Source organism: Pelodiscus sinensis, chromosome 14 (assembly GCF_052426305.1).
Source record: "Pelodiscus sinensis isolate ZL-2025 chromosome 14, ASM5242630v1, whole genome shotgun sequence".
Classification (NCBI taxonomy): domain Eukaryota; kingdom Metazoa; phylum Chordata; order Testudines; family Trionychidae; genus Pelodiscus; species Pelodiscus sinensis.
Window position 1 is genome coordinate 10,119,294 of NC_143065.1, and position 19,987 is coordinate 10,139,280.

At 58.4% G+C, this 19,987-nt stretch overlaps 1 protein-coding gene across 3 annotated transcripts in view; it reads left to right on the top strand.

Moving 5' to 3' along the window:
• The window catches only part of ZNF609 (zinc finger protein 609), a 111,506-nt gene that overhangs the window by 69,350 nt on the left and 22,169 nt on the right, over positions 1 to 19,987 (top strand). For 2 of the 3 annotated variants that reach the window (XM_075897473.2, XM_075897475.2), the window contains exon 3: positions 8,602 to 8,827. In XM_075897473.2, the coding sequence (XP_075753588.2) occupies positions 8,602 to 8,827 (226 nt within the window). Of the gene's footprint in view, positions 1 to 6,871; positions 7,017 to 8,601; positions 8,828 to 19,987 lie in introns of those variants that run through there. The other variant, XM_075897476.2, reaches the window with a different exon arrangement.

Consider the following 19,987-nt stretch of genomic DNA (forward strand, 5'->3'; position numbering starts at 1 on the left):
CTAAGTTCTAGGCTCATGGTTGTCTTGTGGCAGTGAGTTCTGCAGGTTAAATATGTGTGTTCTGTATGGAAGATTTTTTTTAAAGCACTTCCTCTCCTTTTCATTATGTATCCTGTCGCTTGTGTATGGTGAAGGGGTACACAGAACACCTGATCTGCCAGTTCAGTGCCATTCGTTATCTAATGTAGTTCCTGTGTTCTCTCATTCACTGTCTCTCTGAACTAAGCAGATCTGCCTTCCTTCGTCTCTCCTTGAAGGGCAGCCTCTCTAGGCTTCTGTTACTCAGAAAATGATGACAAGTAATTTACAAAACTCACAGCACTGCAGCTTCTCCGTTCGTGTAGCAAGTAAATGTGAAGCTCTTGTGGTTGTGACCATTGTATTTAGGTTTCTGGCTTTATACTTCAGCTGGAAATGACCAAGAAGATCTTTCAGTTGGGAGTGAGAGAAGCTGTAAATCAAAAGCAATAGTTCTGTTGCTGTCATTAATGAATTTCTCCACCCCACACCCACAGGGGAACCCATCAGGAGCAGCGCATGAAATGCCAAGAGAACGGGGCTTTCTGTTGCCTGCCTCCACCACCATGCAGCCAGCCGGCTGTCCTGCCCTGGTGGGTCCCATAGAACGTGTGTGGCTGAAGTCCCAGCATTCAGTGTGTGCAGATGGCATCGATTTGGGCCTGTGAATTGTGTTCACGAGGCTTGTGATCTGTGCTGCTGGTGCAGAGGGCCCAGTTCAGGCTCGTGTGAAAGTCTTCCCCCCTCTGGGTAACAGCGCGAGCTCTTTCGTCTCTACGTATCGCTGTGCTGTGGATGCACTAAGCCGCTCTGCAGGTGGCATAGGTCACTGCATCCTGCCGGGCCAGGCTGCGCACCAGGGTTGGCATCAGTGAGCATGGTACTCTGCGGCCGGGTCACATGGGACGTGCCGCTTGTCGGTCAGGCAGGGAGGCGTAAGGGTCTCGGGGGGGGCTGTGCAGTGGCTGTGTAGTCAGGACCAAAGTGTGCCTGAGTGCTCCCAGCAGGCCCTGCACGTCGCTGGCGTTCTGTGGCGCTGACAAGCTTTGGTTGGCTGCTTTCTTGTTAGGAGCTGGTGCAGTTCCAGCCGCAGGAAAGATGTAGCCAGGAAACACTAATGAGGATTTATGGCTCTCGTGCTCAGCTCCTTGTGGGGTGAGGTTCTTCTCCTGGGGGCTCTTAAATACTGCTCTGCATGATCTGTCATGTGCCTCCCCAGCGTGTCAGCTGCCATCCCCGGGGTGGCTCTGGGGCTGCCTGCCGGAGCCTGAGAGCGAGCATGTGTTCTGGCGCACGTAGGCAGTGGAATGAGTGCCAGCGCCAAGCCTTGCGTGGCCTGCAGACCAGCGTGGCTCGGCGGTGACGGGACATGTCTCCGTGGTGTTGATGTGCAGCGTGGGGGTCAGGTGTGGAGGAGGCCGTTCCCCTTGGAGGTCACGGGTGATGCCATCCCCAGTGGGTAGAGCCCTCGGCTCCCACACGGCAGCAGCGCGTGAGGGATTGGCGTCGCTCCGCCGTGGGACACTCTGGGCTCTGACGTTCCCACGGCGGGAGACATCAGGGGCTGTTTGAGGAATCCACGTGTCTGGTGGCATGTGAGCTCGGAGCTGGACACTGTTGAGTGCCTTGGTGGAGCAGCAGCCAGCGGTAACTGCCATGTGTCTGGCGAGCTTTGAGACACCGTTCAGTGTGACGGGAGGTGTGTGCCGAGGCCCCCGAGTTCCGATCTAGCGGAACCGCTGCCTGCTGGGGACGGGGCAAAGCGAACCCCAATATTCCACCGGGTGGCGCTCATGCCGCTGCGCATTGTGAATGGGTGGGCTGCTGGGCGCAACAGCTCCCGCCGGGGTTCAGTCACCAGGGTCCCCTTGCTCAGGCATGTGGCCTGTGCAAACCGTTCTCTGCGGTGCACCACGCTGGCTGGGACCTCAGGGATGTGTGTGTCTGTCCGTCCCCGTCCTCTGGGCTCTGAGGCTGCAGAGTGCGAGAGCCCTGCGCGGATACAAAGTAGTACCTGCAGATATCCTCCTCCACACCTGCCCATGTGGGTAAAGTGGATATCTGCAAACTTGCAGGTTTTAGATACAAAATGTGTAGTCTTATCCGCAAAAACCATCCCTGGGTATCTGCATCCATGCTGGGGATCTAATTAGTTAACCGGCTAAGCGTTACATTACACTGGTTAATGGATTAAACAAGGTGGGGGCAGTGGAGAAGGGGGTGTCTAACCGCTTAACCCTTCACATCCCTAACCCATATCTGCTGATGCGGATGCCCATGGCTATAAAGCCCATAACCGTGGATTTCCCCAGATTGCTGCTCTGGAGGGCTGGGTCACCCGCCCCTCCTGGTGATGGGTGGGATTCCAGCAGAACCGTGTCCTGCTGGAGAGAGCCTGCCCCTGTAGCCTCTTACTGCCCTGGGAATTGCAGCTTGTGTGTGTCATGGGTTGCAGTGTGTTACTGACACTTCGTGCTTGTGGGTCTGACGCTCCAGTAGCCCGGGTGGTGTCAGTAGAGCCTTGAGCTGCCTGTCCAAAGCTGTACGGTGTTCCCCTGCCGACTGCTGCTTGCTCTGAATCTCCTCCTCCCTTCGCCTGCGCGGCTCTGGGCACCTGCCACACCCCTCCTTTCCCAGGGCTCCGCCCTCCCTTCACCTGCGCGGCTCTGGGTACCTGCCACGCCCCTCCTTTCCCAGGGCTCCGCCCTCCCTTCACCTGCGCGGCTCTGGGCACCTGCCACGCCCCTCCTTTCCCAGGGCTCCGCCCTCCCTTCGCCTGCGCGGCTCTGGGCACCTGCCACGCCCCTCCTTTCCCAGGGCTCCGCCCTCCCTTCGCCTGCGCGGCTCTGGGCACCTGCCACGCCCCTCCTTTCCCAGGGCTCCGCCCTCCCTTCACCTGCGCGGCTCTGGGTACCTGCCACGCCCCTCCTTTCCCAGGGCTCCGCCCTCCCTTCACCTGCGCGGCTCTGGGTACCTGCCACGCCCCTCCTTTCCCAGGGCTCCGCCCTCCCTTCACCTGCGCGGCCCTGGGTACCTGCCACGCCCCTCCTTTCCCAGGGCTCCGCCCTCCCTTCACCTGCGCGACTCTGGGCACCTGCCATGCCCCTCCTTTCCCAGGGCTCCGCCCTCCCTTCACCTGCGCGGCTCTGGGCACCTGCCATGCCCCTCCTTTCCCAGGGCTCCGCCCTCCCTTCGCCTACAGGGCTCTGGGCACCTGCCACGCCCCTCCTTTCCCAGGGCTCCCCCTCCCTTCACCTGCGCGGCTCTGGGCACCTGCCACGCCCCTCCTTTCCCAGGGCTCCGCCCTCCCTTCACCTGCGCGGCTCTGGGTACCTGCCACGCCCCTCCTTTCCCAGGGCTCCGCCCTCCCTTCACCTGCGCGGCTCTGGGCACCTGCCATGCCCCTCCTTTCCCAGGGCTCCGCCCTCCCTTCGCCTGCGCGGCTCTGGGCACCTGCCATGCCCCTCCTTTCCCAGGGCTCCGCCCTCCCTTCACCTGCGCGGCTCTGGGCACCTGCCATGCCCCTCCTTTCCCAGGGCTCCGCCCTCCCTTCGCCTACAGGGCTCTGGGTACCTGCCACGCCCCTCCTTTCCCAGGGCTCCCCCTCCCTTCGCCTGCGCGGCTCTGGGCACCTGCCACGCCCCTCCTTTCCCAGGGCTCCGCCCTCCCTTCGCCTACAGGGCTCTGGGTACCTGCCACGCCCCTCCTTTCCCAGGGCTCCCCCTCCCTTCGCCTGCGCGGCTCTGGGCACCTGCCACGCCCCTCCTTTCCCAGGGCTCCCCCTCCCTTCGCCTGCGCGGCTCTGGGCACCTGCCACGCCCCTCCTTTCTCAGGACTCCCCCCCCACTCCCCGCCTACACCCACTGGCACAGCAGTGACGTTTGCCCCCATCCCAGCGCTCCCTGTGCCCGTGTGTTCCACTCTCCCCTGCCCTGTGTCTGTCTGGTCCCTTTCATCATCGTCTCGCTGTTTCCTCGGGCTCCCTGGTCCATCTACCTCTGCTCAGCTGTGGTCTCTGCTGCTGCGTCAGCCTGGAAGCTCCCTGCTGTCTTTGTACAGCTCCCGGCGCAGTGGGGCGCCTGGCTCCTCTGGGAACGCGAATGGGAAGTGACCCCCCGCAATTCTGGCCCCATCTGTGCTCGCGGTCCTGCCGGGGGTTGGTGTGTGGCCTCTCACCTGGCTCTCAGTGGAGCTGACGGATTCCCGGAGGCTTTCTGTGCCCGAGGAGAGCTGGTGATGTGCACCCCCACGTCCACCAGCTCCTGTTACCGACCGGCTTTGGCCGTGTAGTGCTGCTCCTCCCAGCGCTCATTGCTCATGTGCTCACCCCGGCTGTGCTGGTGCGCTGAGCCCCCCATTTCCTAGAGCCAGCTTGGGCCACAGCTGGCTCAGGGTTTCCTGTCTGGGGCCCAGCGTCCTCGCCCTGCCTCGGTGCCGATCCTGTTCGGCTCCTGTACCCTCCGCCGGCTCAGGGTTAACGAACTGCAGCTGGGTGGCCGGGGCGGTGTGGTGGCCCTTGCACAGGGATTAGCCTGACGGTGCCACGTGGGGGCGTGGCTGCTCGAGGCGCCTTGCCAAGGCCGAGTTGCCCCCATCATGGCAGGCGGCTGATGGCTGTGCACGTGCAGAGGTGCCTGGCCCGGGCCGTGTCCGCTTCAGGCTGGGAGCCCCCCGGCAGAGGGGTTGGTGTATGGGGTGAGCAAGGCACCAGTTTGCACTGGCAGCGTGTCTGCCCCGAGCTAAGCCTGCTGCCTCTGTCCCCCAGTCCTGCGCCAAGGTCTCCCTGGGGCGGCGGGTGCAGCCTTCTCTGTCTTGCTTCCCCTCCAGCTGCTGTGTGTGACTCCTCTGGGGCAGCTCGGTGGAAGAGGCAGGGCTCTGGTGCCCCGAACACAAGGGGCAGGCCCAGCCTCGCACCAGGAGTGCAGCGAGTGTGCGCAGCTCTCGCCCGGCGCTGCCTGCTCCTCAGCCCCGGAGAGCAGTTGCTGCGCCCACGGCTTCAGCCTCAGGCAGGCAGGTGGTGTGAGCCGCGCCTGGCAGCGTTCCCGGGTGCACCTGAGGTCACGCGGGGAGGCCGCGGCTGAGCTAGGAGCGGAACCCGGATGTGAGTCGTGCCGCGGAGCCTCACCTGCCTTAGGGGTCTGGTACCTGCTGTGACGCCGCGTCGGGGTTCCCCCAAATCCTGCGCCCCGTCTGCAGCAAGAACAGACTCCACCAGCCAGTCGAATGGAGGGTTATTGCTTCTCTAGGATACAGCTCAGACGTGCTGTGGTTACAGGAGCCAGGGCCAGGATGCCTCAGCCCCCTTGGGGTAGGGGGTCCATCACCCCTAGCCCCTCAGCCCCCAGCTCAGGCTGTTCCCTTCATGTTTCCCAACCAGCAACTGCCCCTTCCCCGAACACTCACTTCCCTAGTTCCCTCGCTGTCCTCAATCCTCTGACCGGTTGGGTCTTTGTGTCTGACTCAGGCAGCCCCCCTGCTGGGCCGGGCTCACAGGCAGGGCCAGTAGGGGTCATCCCCAGCCCCAGCCCCGCAACCAGCAAGGTACTGACACTCCATCGCCACGTGTGGGTGAGTCAGTGGGAGTCGCACCTCACTGCGCAGGGGGGCCCCGGGGTACAGAGCAGACGGCCCCCCCACTGCGCCACGCCTGCATCTCCCCTTGGGAGGCCGGGCGGATGCTTTCCAGCGGTTGCTGCGGCAGGCGTGCAGGGGAGAGCTAGCTAGGGGGCTTTCCACTGCGAGTCTCCCTGCCTAGGGCTGGGCTGGCTGGGGCTGACGGGCTGGCCCGGGGGCGAGGGGTGCTAGCTGAAGGGGGTAGGGGTGCTCAGCCCGGCTTTGCATGGCCTGTGGCTTGCTGCTCGCCATGGGGCTGTCCCCAGCTGGCTGCGGCTGTGAGCCTGGGAGGAGATTCATGGCCAGTGCCCCGGCTGTCAGGAGGAGGGCACGGTGTAATGATGTCCGTCCCGTGGCGGGACTGAGACCCTGGCCCTTCCTTTCCCACGTCAGCCTCTGGCCGCAGGCTGTCTGCTGAGGCCAGTGCAGGGGCCGGCAGGCCAAGCCCCTGGCCCTGGGTGGGGCCTGAGAAAAGCAGCAGGATGAAGTGTTGCTGAGAGAGGAGCCCCAGGCGTTAGGTGAATCTGGGATTGCTCTGGTCTGAGTCTTCCCGGGACCTGCCCAGCGCCTGGCTGCTGCTGCTCCTCCGTTCAAGGCTGCTCCACCTCCGGCCTGGCCGTCTCCCTTGCCAGCTGAGGAACAAGGCTTCCCTGGCCCCCGTGCACAGCGACATGAAGTCCCCGAAAGCCGCCTGGCTTATTAGCTGGGGCTCGCCGAGCTGCTTATTATGCGCGGTGGCAGCACGCAGCTTACGAATGTGCCCAAACGCTAATTAGCAGCGCTGGGGCGGTAATTAAACCCGCCTGTGCTGCGCTGCGGTTTCTCTTGCAACGGGGAAGGAAGCTGAACGGTTTCAAAACCCACAGGTGCCCTTCCTTCCTCTGCCACACAAACAAGCGCCCAGCGCCGCCGAGCAGCCCAGGCCCGGGCTGAACACTTCCCCGCCCGAGGCGCCAGGTCGGCCTGTGTGGCTGCCCTGGGCCAGCCGTGTCACCAGCGCACGGCTCCTCCAGCGCTTTGGCAGCGGCGGCGGGCGCTCGTTTGTGAATGGGGGGGAGCGGGAGGCAGGCGGCTGGCTCCTGCCAGGGGCTCGGGGAGGGGGTTTCTGGAGCCGACTGCCGTTCCCAGGACTTGTTTACCTGGGATTTGCAAGGTGGCCAGTGAGCCGCCCCCCCCCCCCCCCCCCCCCCCCCCCCGGCACATGTGGCTCTGATCTGCCCTGGCAGAGGAAGTGGGTGGAAGCAAAATTCTTTCGTTTTCAACCCTTCACGGAGAGCAGGCCCATGGACAGCAAAGGTGCAGGGCATGGCGGGCTCTCCACGGCTGCCTCTTCGCGCCAGGGCGAGGATACGACAGCCAGGGACCCGAGCATGAGGCCTGGTGCTGTGAGTAGAAAGCCGGGCCCGCTGTCATGTGGGGCAGGCCTGCCGCTGAGCGGGGGAGCGGTGGGGCTCGGGTGCTGGGCAGGAAACCTTGGGGCTGTCTTCAGCGCTCCAACGGGCTGCCAGGCAGAGGACAGGAGCTGACCGCAGGCTTTGGGAAACCAGGGATGGTGAATCTGCCCGCACGGGGGAGCGGCTGCGTTGTGCCATGGTGCTGCCCGTGGCTCTCTAGCTCCCCAGGAAGGCCCTGGCAGCGATGGCGGCTTGCAGCTCGCCCAGGGGCAGGAGAGTCAGAGCCATCGTGCAGAGCTCTGGCTGCTAGGAGAATTGCAAACGGCTCTGGCATGGGAGCCGCAGGCCCCACAGCAGCGGTCCCGCGCCGTGGGGCTGGGCCTGGTGTGCCGGCCCCAAATCGGCATGTAGCCCTGCACGCCTGCTACCGGCTGAGCCGAGCTCTGTCTGTGACGACAGGCAGCTCCGGAGAGCGTTTTGGCAGCTGTCCAGAGACCAGACTCGGCTCCGTGGGAGGCTGAACGCTCTGTGGCTGTTGACAGGCGAGTGCCACAAATAGCAGTGACTTGGCGGTTGGAAAGGGCGGCAGGGCCACCTCCAGCAGGCAGGGCACCTCCTGGCAGGCGGCTTGGAGTCTCTGCTTCCTGCCTCCCCGTGGCGCTGGCCCTGGGCTGTGCCAAGCAGCAGGCTTGCAGGGGTATCTCCTGCCGGATGCGCCGGAGGTCTGGCCGGAGGGGCCGCCGTTGCTAGGGACTCGCATGGGGGCGGCTTCCTCAGTGTCTGCGGCCGCTTAGCACCGTATCGAGATGAGAATCCCTCTGGCCGGGGAGGAGGCCAGAGAAACGCCCTAGGAGTCAGCATGGCTAGTGCTGCCGATCCCCGTGCGGGGGCAGAAAGCCGCCTCCTCTCCCGGGCACCGGAGACGCTGGCTGTGGACAGTCCTCAGGAAGGGTTCCTGCGGCTGGCTCTGTGACTGACCGCTGCCTGCCGGCTGGGGCGCCTCTGACCTGCGCTGCCGGGTGCCTGAGAGCCGGCTTGCTGGGCTGGAAGATGGCCGCAGGGTTTGTCTGGGCGCCGCCCGGTTCAGCCAGGTTCTCTGGTTTCCATGCCGGCCTAGCTCGGCTGACAGGCGGCTGGGGGTTGCTGTGTCCTGGGGAGACGCCTTTGAGATGGAGCAGGGGTCTGCGGGCTGCCGGCTGCCTCTCCTGCCCCACCCCAGCCAGCCTGGCAGAATCGGTAAGAGGCAGGGCCGTGGTTTGGGCTCAGTCTCCAGCCAGACTGGCAGGCCACGGGACTGTCATCGAAAGCTGCCCAGCAGGGCAGGTGTCTAGCTGAGGAGCACAGGTGGGGCCTGGTGTCCTGGCCGAGCCCTGGAGTCTCCAGCATCTCGGGGCTGGAAGAGGCCTGCGAGGTCCTAAGGGCTCTGCGGGGACCAGGCAGGCCGAGAGGCGTCTCAGAGCAAACAGGCCGCGGGGGCCGGGGCAGGAGGGTTCTCCGGGGAAGAGGGAGGGGCTGGCGTTTGCTTTCTTCTCGGGGCTCTCTGGGTGCTCACTGGTGTGTTTCTCCTTCCCCGCAGATGGAGTCTCCGGTCTCCACGCCTGCAGTGCTGCCCTTGCACCTCCTGGTGCCCGTTGTCAATAACGACATCGCGTCCCCCTGCGAGCAGATCATGGTCCGCACGCGCTCCGTGGGGGTGAACACCTGCGACGTGGCGCTGGCTACCGAGCCCGAGTGTCTGGGCCCTTGTGAACCCGGCACCAGCGTCAACCTGGAGGGCATCGTCTGGCAGGAGACGGAGGATGGTAAGTGCCCTGGAGGGCGTGCTGTCCCGGGCCGAGGAGGGGGACAGTCTCCTGGCAGAAGGGTGGCTGGGAGAGGAGAGGCTCAGAGGGTCCCGTCCGAGTGTCAGCCTGTCCCGCAGATCCAGTAACTAGAGCGTCCCCTTCGCCAGCAGCCCGAACGGGGCCCCGCGGTGCCGATGTCTCCTCCGATGAAGCAGATAAAGGCGGGCGCTGCCTCCCTCTCCCCAGGGGGGGAAAGCCCGGAGCCAGCCGGGCAGCGGGAGGGGCTGTGACTAGCTTCAGCCGAGCTCTCGGGACCGGCGATCCGGGTGGCAGGCCAAAGGCATCGCTTTGTCTGGCTCTGGTCTGAGCTGGCACATGCGGCTGGCTCTGAGTTTCCGGCTCGGGAGGGGGCGGAATTCAGCTGCAGGCGGAGCCGCGCCGGCACCTCCTGTTCCCAGGCTAGGTAGAAAACACAGAGCCCATGAACGGGAGGGGCTCAGAGGGCCCGGCTCAAGGGCCAAGCACAGACCCGCGCTTGCCCTGGGGCTGGACCGGTCCTCGAGCTCTCGCTGCCTCTGGAGGTGGAGCGGCCTCCCGGCAGGGCCGCCCTTGTTCGATGGGCAGGGGTGTGTTGGCCAGCCCCGGGAGCGGGTTTGTGCGTGCATTTACCTCAGGCCAGTCCCAGGGGCTGGGCGATGGGACTGGCATCGGGTGCCCAGGAGCCAGTCCGGAGGTACCCAGCCCGCCCTCTTCCCGCCTCCTTCGGAAGCTCACGGGCTGCATGCAGCGCTGGGGTTTCCTTGCCGGGGTCTGGAAGCAGCCAGCTCGTTGGTGGGCTCCTTCGCTTGGCTCGGGGTGTCCTGGATTTGCGTTGTGACTCTTGAAGCGAAGCGGCCGGTCGTGTGAACACCCACAAAACGCGCTTTCGGGTGACTGAGCGTGGCTCCTTGGTGGAGCCGCCTCAGGCCGGGGGGCTCGGATGCCTCCTGCTTCCAGGGCGCTCGGCAGTCCCTGGAGAACTTCCCTTCCCGTGGCACGTCTGGCCCAGCTGGAAGTGGGCGCTAGTGGGCACTGTTGGTGACCGTCAGACTCTCAGAGAAGTTCCTTCCTGCAAATGGGCAAAGCCTGCTCCTCCCTCACTGGTGGGTGTTGGCGGAGGGAGGACTGCCCGGGCCATGCTCCTGTGATTGCCAGGACACACACTCCCTTGGGGAGCTCAAATGGCTGGAACAGCTGCGCTTCCAGCTGCACCTCTCTCTGCCAGCGGGCAGACGGGCGGGCGTTCAGCCGCAGCGTGCTTGTTCCAGGGGGCGCAGGTCGAGGCTGCCAACCACACCTTCAGCTCGGCTGCCGTTTGCTGGAGCGTGTCCCCAGAACGTCAGATGGTCCATGGGCATCTGCCGTAGAGCAGTTTTTAAACTAAGAGATGGGGGAAAGCCTACTGGTGCGGAGATGCACGTAAATCGGAGGGAGACTTCTCTTAGAGGAGAATCCATCAATAGAGATTCTCTAAGCTGTAGTCAGAAAGAGAGGAGGGGAGAGGACAAACCATGGGCCAGAGCAGACAAACAACCGCATACAAAGGAATCCAATGCATCAGGGAAGGGCAGACAAATAAGCAGTGGCAAATTTTTAAAGTGCTTGTATACAAATGCTAGGAGTCTGACTAATAAGATGGGTGAACTAGAGTACCTCATATTAAATGAGGAGATTGACATAATAGGCGTCACCGAAACCTGGTGGAATGAGGAAAATCTGTGGGACACAATCATACCGGGATATAAAATATATTGAAAGGATCGAGCAGGCCGGGTGGGTGGCGGAGTGGCACTGTATGTGAAAGATAATGTAGAATCAAATGAAATAAAAATATTAAGTGAATCAACATGTTCCATAGAATCGCTATGGATAGTAATTCCATGCTCCAATAATAAGAAATTAGCAGTAGGGATATATTACCGACCACCTGACCAGGACAGCGATACTGACATTGAAATGCTACTGGAGATTAGAGAGGCTACCAAAATAAAGAACTCTGTAATAATGGGGGATTTTAATTACCCCCATATTGACTGGATCCATGTCACCTCAGGAAGAGAAGCCGAGATAAAATTTCTCAATGCTTAAATGACTGCTTCTTGGAGCAGCTGGTGCAGGAACCCACAAGGGGAGAGGCAATTCTCGATTTAGTCCTGAGTGAAGTGCAGGATCACGTCCAGGATATAACTGTTACAGGACCGCTTGGGAATAGTGACCATAATATAATAACATTCAACATTCCTGTGGTGGGAAGAACACCTCAGCAGTCCAGCACCCTGGCATTTAATTTCAAAAAGGGGAATTACACAAAAATGAGGAGGTTTGTTAAACAGAAATTAAAAGGCACAGTGACTAGAGCCAAATCTCTGAAAGCTGCATGGAAACTTTTTAAAGACACGATAATAGAGGCCCAACTTAAATGTATACCCCAAATTAAAAAGCATAGCAAGAGACCTAAAAAAGAGTCACCGTGGCTTAACCACCATGTAAAAGAAGCAGTGAGGGACAAAAAGGTATCTTTTAAGAAGTGGAAGTCCAATCCTAGTGAGATAAATAGAAAAGAACATAAACACTGTCAAATCAAGTGTAAAAATGTAATAAGAAAAGCAAAAAAAGATTTTGAGGAACAGCTAGCCAAAAACTCAAAAAGAAAGAACAAAATGTTTTTTAAGTACATTAGAAGCAGGAAGCCTGCTAAAAAACCTGTGGGTCCCCTAGATGATCGAGCTATAAAAGGAGCAATCAAGGATGATAAAGCCATTGCGGAGAAACGAAATGATTTCTTTGCTTCAGTCTTCACGGCTGAGGACGTTGGGGAGATTCCTGAATCTGCACCGTCCTTTGTGGGTGATGAATCTGAGGAACTGTCCCGGATTGAAGTGTCATTAGAGGAGGTTTTGGAACAAATAGAAAAACTTAATGTTAACAAATCTCCGGGACCGGATGGCATTCATCCAAGGGTTCTAAAAGAACTCAAATGGGAAATTGCTGAGCTATTATCTGTGGTTTGTAACCTATCCTTTAAATCGGCTTCCGTACCTAATGACTGGAAGGTAGCCAACGTGACACCAATATTTAAAAAGGGCTCTAGAGGCGATCCTGGCAATTACAGACCGGTAAGTCTAACTTCAGTACCGGGCAAATTAGTCGAAACAATAGTAAAGAATAAAATTGTGAAGCATGTAGAACAGGGGTGTCCAAACTTTTTTCAAAGAGGGCCAGATTTGATGAAGTGAACATGCATGAGGGCCGACCATTTTGCCTGACATTCTTTGAACCATTAAAATTAAATGCAAATTAACTATTTTATGCAAAGTTTATTGCAAACGGCATACTTTTCATTTCGTCACATGGATGACAAATCTAAACAGGTGTTAAATCACTCTGCCTTTCATATCTGAAGCCCAAACGAAAAAAAAATCCAGGAAGCTGAAATATATGTCAGGAACATTGTAAAGTACATTACATATTATTGGTAATAAAGGTTGTCCGTCAACTTTTAAGTTCAAAAAATATGAACAGGAACATAACACCAAGTATACATGTTGTGTCCAAATACATTTATAACTGATTTAGACCAACTGACTAACTGAGATTTTACAATGTATTCATCTCAATACATATGGATTCGTTGGGGGCCATAAAAGATAGATATTGCCAAATTACCTGTGGGGCCGTATTAAACCGGAACACGGGCCGCAATTGGCCCGCGGGCCGGACTTTGGACATGCCTGATGTAGAAGAACATAATTTGTTGGACAAAAGTCAACATGGTTTCTGTAAAGGGAAATCCTGTCTTACTAATGTATTGGAGTTCTTTGAAGGGGTTAACAAACATGCGGACAAGGAGGATCCAGGAGATATAGTATACTTGGATTTTCAGAAAGCCTTTGACAAGGTCCCTCACCAAAGGCTCTTGTGTAAATTACATGGCCATGGGATAAGAGGGAAGGTCCTTTCTTGGATTGAGAACTGGTTAAAAGACAGGAAACAAAGGGTAGGAATAAATGGTAAATTTTCAGATTGGAGAGGGGTAACTAGTGGTGTCCCCCAAGGGTCAGTCCTGGGACCAATCCTTTTCAACTTATTCATAAATGATCTGGAGAAAGGGGTAAGCAGTGAGGTGGTAAAGTTTGCAGATGATACAAAACTGTTTAGGATAGTCAAGACAGAAGCAGACTGTGAGGGACTCCAAAAAGATCTCACCAAACTGAGTGATTGGGCAACAAAATGGCAAATGAAATTTAATGTGGATAAGTGTAAAGTAATGCACATCGGGAAAAATAACCCCAACTATACGTACAGTATGATGGGGGTTAATTTGGCTACGACAAATCAGGAAAGATCTTGGAGTTATTGTGGACAGTTCTCTGAAAACTTCCACACAGTGGGCAGCGGCGGTCAAAAAGGCAGATAGGATGCTAGGAATTATTAGGAAAGGGATAGAAAATAAGACCCAGAATATCTTACTGCCCCTGTATAAAACTATGGTACGCCCACATCTTGAATACTGTGTACAGATGTGGTCTCCTCACCTCAAAAAAGATATTTTGGTCTTGGAAAGGGTTCAGAAAAGGGCAACTAAAATGATTAGGGGTTTGGAACGGGTCCCATATGAGGAGAGATTAAAGCGACTGGGACTTTTCAGTTTAGAAAAGAGGAGACTGGGGGGGAATATGATAGAGGTTTATAAAATCATGAATGGTGTGGAGAGGGCCGATAAAGAAAAGTTATTTATTTGTTCCCATAATAGAAGATCTAGAGGACACCAAATGAAATTAATGGGGAGCAGGTTTAAAACTAATAAAAGAAAGTTCTTCTTCACACAGCGTGTAGTCAACCTGTGGAACTCCTTGCCAGAGGAGGCTGTGAAGGCTAGGACTATAACAGAGTTTAAAGAGAAGCTGGATAAATTCATGGAGGTTAGGTCCATAAAAGGCTATTAGCCAGGGGATAAAATGGTGTCCTTGGCCTCTGTCTGTCAGAGGCTGGAGAGGGATGGCAGGAGACAAATCGCTTGATCATTGTCTTCGGTCCACCCTCTCTGGGGCACCTGGTGCTGGCCACTGTCGGCAGCCAGGATACTGGGCTAGATGGACATTTGGTCTGACCTAGTACGGCCGTTCTTATGTTCTTAAAATCAGCTCTGCCCAACCCCCGGGGCCGCGTCAAGATTGTGAGTTGGGCCCGAACCGGGTGGTTGGCCGTGGCCACCCTGTGCAGCTTGTTAGAGCAGAGCATGGTGCTACCAGGTGAGAGGCGGGTCCTTCGTCGACGGGGAGCGCCGGAGCTTTGTGGGCTGTCGCCATGCGGTCTGTGTTTGCGGGGGGGTCTGGCCAGAGCAGCGAGGCAGGAAACGGGCCTTTCCCGGCCCCTCCACCGCCTTCCTGGCTCTTGAGTTTCATCCGATCGGCAGCCAGGCTCCAGGCATTGGAAGTGGCTTTCCCTGGTGCACCAGAGGAAGGAGCAACCCTGTTGTGACCCGGGGGGATTCCTCCCTTCTAAGCAGGGGAGGGGAAAGGGCACAGTGGCAGCTAAAACTCGCTCAGGTGTGAGCCGGGCGCACTGCTGGCTGCCCCTTGCGCACTGCGCCCTGGGTTGGGGTGGGGAGAACTGAGTGAAAACACAAGGGCTTTGCCCTGCTGAGCCCTGCGTTGGAGGTGGCTTGGAAGCGCTGGTGTCTGAGTGTCCAATCAGCTGCCTGCCAAGAGCGCGCTCGGTGAAGCAGACTTGGCAAACTTGACTCCCCTCCAGGGTACTCCAGCCCGTGAGTCAATGCCCGGTGCTCGCGTAGGTGCTCTGTTGCTTTGCTCCTGGGCCTCCCCAGTCAGGAAACTCACATGGGTGTGTGCACTCAAAATCTCTTCCCCCCTCGCGTCTCCCAGGGTTATTTCCTGTGCCGACTGTCTCTGTATCCTAGAGTCCCAAAGGCGCCTCGTTCTTGTGTCAGCCTTGCACTCCAGCTGGGCGCTTCGTTTGGATCAGGGCCAAGCGGGGATTGAAAAACTCCCTCACCATTGACACTTAGGCTGTGTCTAGACTACATAGCTCCATCGACGGAGCCATGTAGATGAGGGTTGTAGGCAAAGGGAAATGAAGCGGCGATTTAAATGATCGCGGCTTCATTTACATTTACATGGCTGCCGCGCTGAGCCGACAAACAGCTGATCAGCTGTTTGTCCGCTCAGCGCGCTAGTCTGGACGCTCCCCTGCCGACATCAAAGCCCTTTGTCGGCAGCCCCATTATTCCTCGTGGGATTAGGTTTACCGGGGCTGCCGACAAAGGGCTTTGATGTCGGCAGGGGAGCGTCCAGACTAGCGCGCTGAGCCGACAAACAGCTGATCAGCTGTTTGTCGGCTCAGCGCGGCAGCCATGTAAATTTAAATGAAGCGGCGATTATTTAAATCGCTGCTTCATTTCCCTTTGCCCAATAAACAAATCTACATGGCTCTGTCGACGGAGCCATGTAGTGTAGACGTACCCTTAGTAACCTTGTTCCTGGTGGGTGAGAGGCAGTTGCAGGAAGCCAAGGCCACCGCTTTCTGCTGAGTGTTTTCATAGAAAGGCGCAGTGAGGGCTGCTGGTGAAGCAAACCAGTCCCGTGTGTCCGGACACAGGGAGCTCTGGAGACATCCCCGGCCTCTGCTGCTTCCAAGAGCATGAAACTGACAGGCCCGGTTAGTTTCACTGCTGCTGTTGGGAGCCCTGAGAGCAATTATGAAACTGACAAATGGATCTCCCTCTCCCACTCTTGTGTCAGGAAAGCCACAAGTAGAGGCAGCACTTGATCTAGTCAGGGAAGTGGAACATAAACAGAAAGGCTGGAAGCAGGGATGAGCAGGGAGCCCACCAACTTCCCAGTGGCGGCCAGGATGCTGAGGGACGTTAACCCAGCCTGCCGCAGGAGGAGTCGAGGCTCTGGGGTGGGGAAGGGACAGATGAAAGCTCCCGAGTTCTTTCAGGAATCAGAGGAAAGAAAATGTATCAGCCACCGGTTAGCAAGCTGGAGCCCTTGAGCCGCACCCAGAGGCAGCAGCCTGGTAGGCATCCCCCAGCTGCTGAGAGCTCTCGCTGGGTCGCTGTTGGGGGGCTCGGCAGCCCTCTCCTAGCAGCCTCTGGTGTGTGGTCCAGTGTTCCAGGCCTGCCTGCTACGCACGCGGCTGCCAGGCAGGAGATGCTGCTTTCCACTGCCCTGCCAGTTTCCATCCCCTCCGATTCAGGCTTAAACTCCTCCTTTGGCATCAGCGCCTGGTGTGGCGTGTTCACCCCCCTCTTCCATGCCCCTCCAGTCTGTGTAGTTCTGCAGCCCGTCTGCCCGTCCCTCTGCATTAGCCCTGTTTGGCAGCTCGCGTGTCAGACCGGGCCTTGGGGGCATCCTGCCGTGCCGCCTTGCTATTTTTAGTCTGCAGTCATTCACTGAACTGGGGCAAGATCCTTTGCAGGAAGGCTGCTGCTGTCAGGCGCTGGCGGTGCTGTTCTGCCCCCAGGTGTCCCAGAGAGGCAGAGGGAGGAGGGGTAGCCGCTTGCACTCTGGCCCCCCGCAGCTGGGTGGGGCAGCACCGTGGTCTCCCTCCCCCGCCTTTTTCTTGTCTCGATTAATCCTCCCTACCTACCCCCCCACCCCCGCTCCAGTTTCTCTGAGTGGCTCAGTGCTGCCGCTGCCCAAGCAGAACTCTGAGGGCTTCCCGTGGCTGCTGGGAAGTGCTGTGGGTGCCAATACCTGCATGTAACTCCTGTAGCCTCGGAGGGGCGGCACTTTTACGGGAGTGCTGAAGCGAGGTTCGCGGCTTCAGCTCTCCACCCCCTGGCTGGCTGATTGCAGGGAGCGTGTGCTGTGGGCCACAGGGAGCGCGGGTTGTTGTGACACGTGAACCCTGCACTGTTAGCTGGGCGGCGCGGATGGACTCGTGCGCGCACGGCTAGTCTAACCCAGCACAGGGTGAAAGGGCCTCCCTGGCTTGCCTACTCCCGCCTTGGCTAGGCACCTACTGGCCTCTCCCGACCTCCCGTGAGCACCACTCAGGTGGCAGGCCCTTGGGCCCGACGCAGGGGGAGACAATCCGCAGCCTGCTCCTGTACCCGGGGAGCAGCCAGGCGCCCCTTCCCCATGGCAGCGACAGACCAGCCTTAGCTTGGTTGTGCTGGAGCAGCCCTCCCCCCGCTTCCCCCCCGCTCCTGGTGAGCCCCTGGAAGACACTGAATAGGGCAAGGAAAACGTAGTGGTGTGATATGCAAGAGGGGATGTGGTGGAGGCCTGGAACGTGACGAATGGCAAAACGGAAGCTGATCAGACCCCGCCCCCTTTTTTTGCCCAGCGCCCTAATGTGGGAGCCTGGAATGTAAAGGGCAAGGCCCATCTCAGCCACCAGGAACCTTCTTCTGTTGCATGTTGGCAGCTAGTGGAGTGCAGGGCTGCAGGAAATCACTGGCAGAGAGCACGGCCAGGCTAAGGGGTGGGCGAGTTGGGCAGCTGCCCATCGATGGGGGGCGCCTGATGGCAGCTGTAAGGGGCGCACGGGGCAGGGGCTACATTAACCCCCGCAGTGCCCTTCCCCTCACGGCCATGGGCCCCTGCATGGCCAGGCACAGCCCGGCCAGGCGCAGCCCCAGGCTGCATGCCAGCGGTGGTGCCTGGGCAGCGCATGCACCGTGCACCCTGGGTGGCGCTGGGACCCGGGGTGCCAAAATGGCTCAGGTCGGCCCTGGACGAGAGCAGCCCCTCGCCCCCGATGAGCCCAGCTGGGCCGGAGCAGCCCCCTGCCCCTGGTGGGTTGCGGCTGCTCTACCTCCCCCCTTTCCCCCAGTTAACCCATCCCTACTTTATACCCTATTGTGCAAAGCAGGCAGAGGGGTTTGGGCTCACCCAGTTGTGTAACTTCCCCCGTCCTTTCCTGTGGCTGTGTGCAGCCTGCCTCCGGGCTGCCTGGGTGTAGCAAGCATGAACTCGCGGGCAGGACAGCTTCTGGAGCGTCCCGCAGCCCAGAGGAGCAGCAGCGTGCTGTGGCCCGGGCTGCCTGCCGTGGGTTGGGACAGCAGCAGGCATACAGCAGTGGCAGGAGGGGAGGGCTGTTTTGGCCACCTTGCCCTGCCTTGTCCCAAGAAGCCGGGAGCTGAGTTTAAGCGCTCGGGCGGGGCCTGTGCCAGCCCTGCTGGGAGATGAGCCAGGGACTCCAGGGGCGCGGAAGGGTTTTTGGCGTGACGCTTGGACATTCGGCCGCCCCCTGCAAGCAGCACTGGAGGACCCGCCACCCGCTGTAGGAGGGGTCCCTAGGAGCCCTCTGCAAGAGCTGGAAGGAAACAGATGCCTGGCCAAGCAAACCAGGGCTCCGTCAGGCTCCTGCACGGCCGTTATTTCCTGGCCTCCGTGCCCCACGGACACTTTGGGCTCAGTTTCATCCCTGTGTCTTCAGTGTTGTGTGACCGGTGGGTCTGTGGGTTTCGCTCCCCGGATACTTAGAGGTTTGTCCTGGCGGGCGACCCCTCCCTGCCTCTTTCGCCTGGAGATATGTTGTGTTCAAAGCCTTTCCTGGGAGCAGCTGTCTTGGCAGTTTCCCTAATTCAGTGAGGTGTGATTCCTATCGGCAGGAGCCATTAACAGAGCTAATTATACTGGGAAGCGGTGCTCTGCTTGCTGCCTCGTTAGCTGCAGGGTTTCCTTCCCCTCACGCTGTAATTAACTTCACCTGGAGTGGAGAGGGCCAGCTGATCGCAGCCTCCTGCCCCCCACTCACCTAGGTGTGAGGGGCATGACCAAGCCAAGTCCTGCACTGGTCCATCCCAGCGCCATGGCGACTCACTGTGGAAACATCTCGGCCAATAGCAGCTTCGTTTTGAGCCAAAACAAGCCATTGTCTGACATGCAAACCTTCATAGCAACAAGGATCACCGCATGGCAACAGCAGCTGCTGCACAAAGGAGACCTCGGTGCTCTCGCCCCTGATCTGCTTGCGGTGAGGGGCAGGGCGGGGCTGCTCAGGAGGGGAATGCAGAGGGCTTGGCTCCCCGTTCTGTTGCTGTTAGAACTGCAGTGGCTCCAGCAATGCCCCTGGGACCCACCTTTACACCCGTGCGTCTCCCGCCATGGGACTCGGATGGCAGGGGAGAGCACGTTAGGGACCAGCAACGGCTTGCAGGAGATCGTGGAAAATGGAAAGCAAACAGCAAGGATGTGTAAAGTGGCTGTGCTTTTTGTGTGCGCCCACCTCCTCTCGGACCGGACACGTGTGTGCGTGGCGGCCAGTTCCTCCCGCAGTCCTAGGTAGACAGGTCTCAGCGTGTGGGAGAACTCAGGGGCGAGGGTCAAGGGCTTTAGATCTAGTAGGAACTGGGGAAGCTTTTGGGAAAGGGGGAGCCTGTACAGGAAGGATGGGCTGCATCTAAACCAAAATAGAACCAGCCTGCTGGCCCTTACAAAGATTGTAGAGGAGTTTTAAAACTCAGGGCTGGAGAAAGCCGATAGGTATGGAGGAGGATGTGGATTGGACAGAGACGTCTCTTGAGGAACCTATTAATGGAGAGTCTCTCTGTCTTAGGAAGGAGGAGAGGATGGGAGGTGATGAAACACGGGTAAGGTCTGATAAGAAATTGTCAAATGAGTCATTCAATCACATCATGCAGTGGCAGACAGCTAAAAAGTGACAAGTTTTTAAAGCGTTTCTATGCAAATGCAAGATGCCTAAGTAATAAGATATAGGTGAACCAGAGTGCCTCGTGTTGAAGGAGAATATTGATATGAGGCATCACAGTCGGTGGCATGAGGATGATCAATGGAACGCAGTAATACCAGGGTATAAAATATATCAGGAGGACAGGACCAGGTTGTGCTGGTAGGGGAGTGGCACTGTATACGAAAGAAAGCATCGAGTCAAATGAAGTAAAAACCTTAAATGAACCAAACTGTTCCATAGAATCTCTGTGGATGATCACTCCATGCTCTAATAAGAGTATAGCGGTAGGGATCTGATACTGACCACGGGACCAGGATGGTGTTAGTGACTGTGAAATGCTCATGGAGATTAGCGAGGCCATAACAATAAAAATCTCAATAAGAAGGGGGGATTTCAGCTGTCCCCCCATTGACTGGAAATGTATCCCCTCAGGATGGGATGCAGAGAAAAAGTTTGACTCTGTAAGCGACT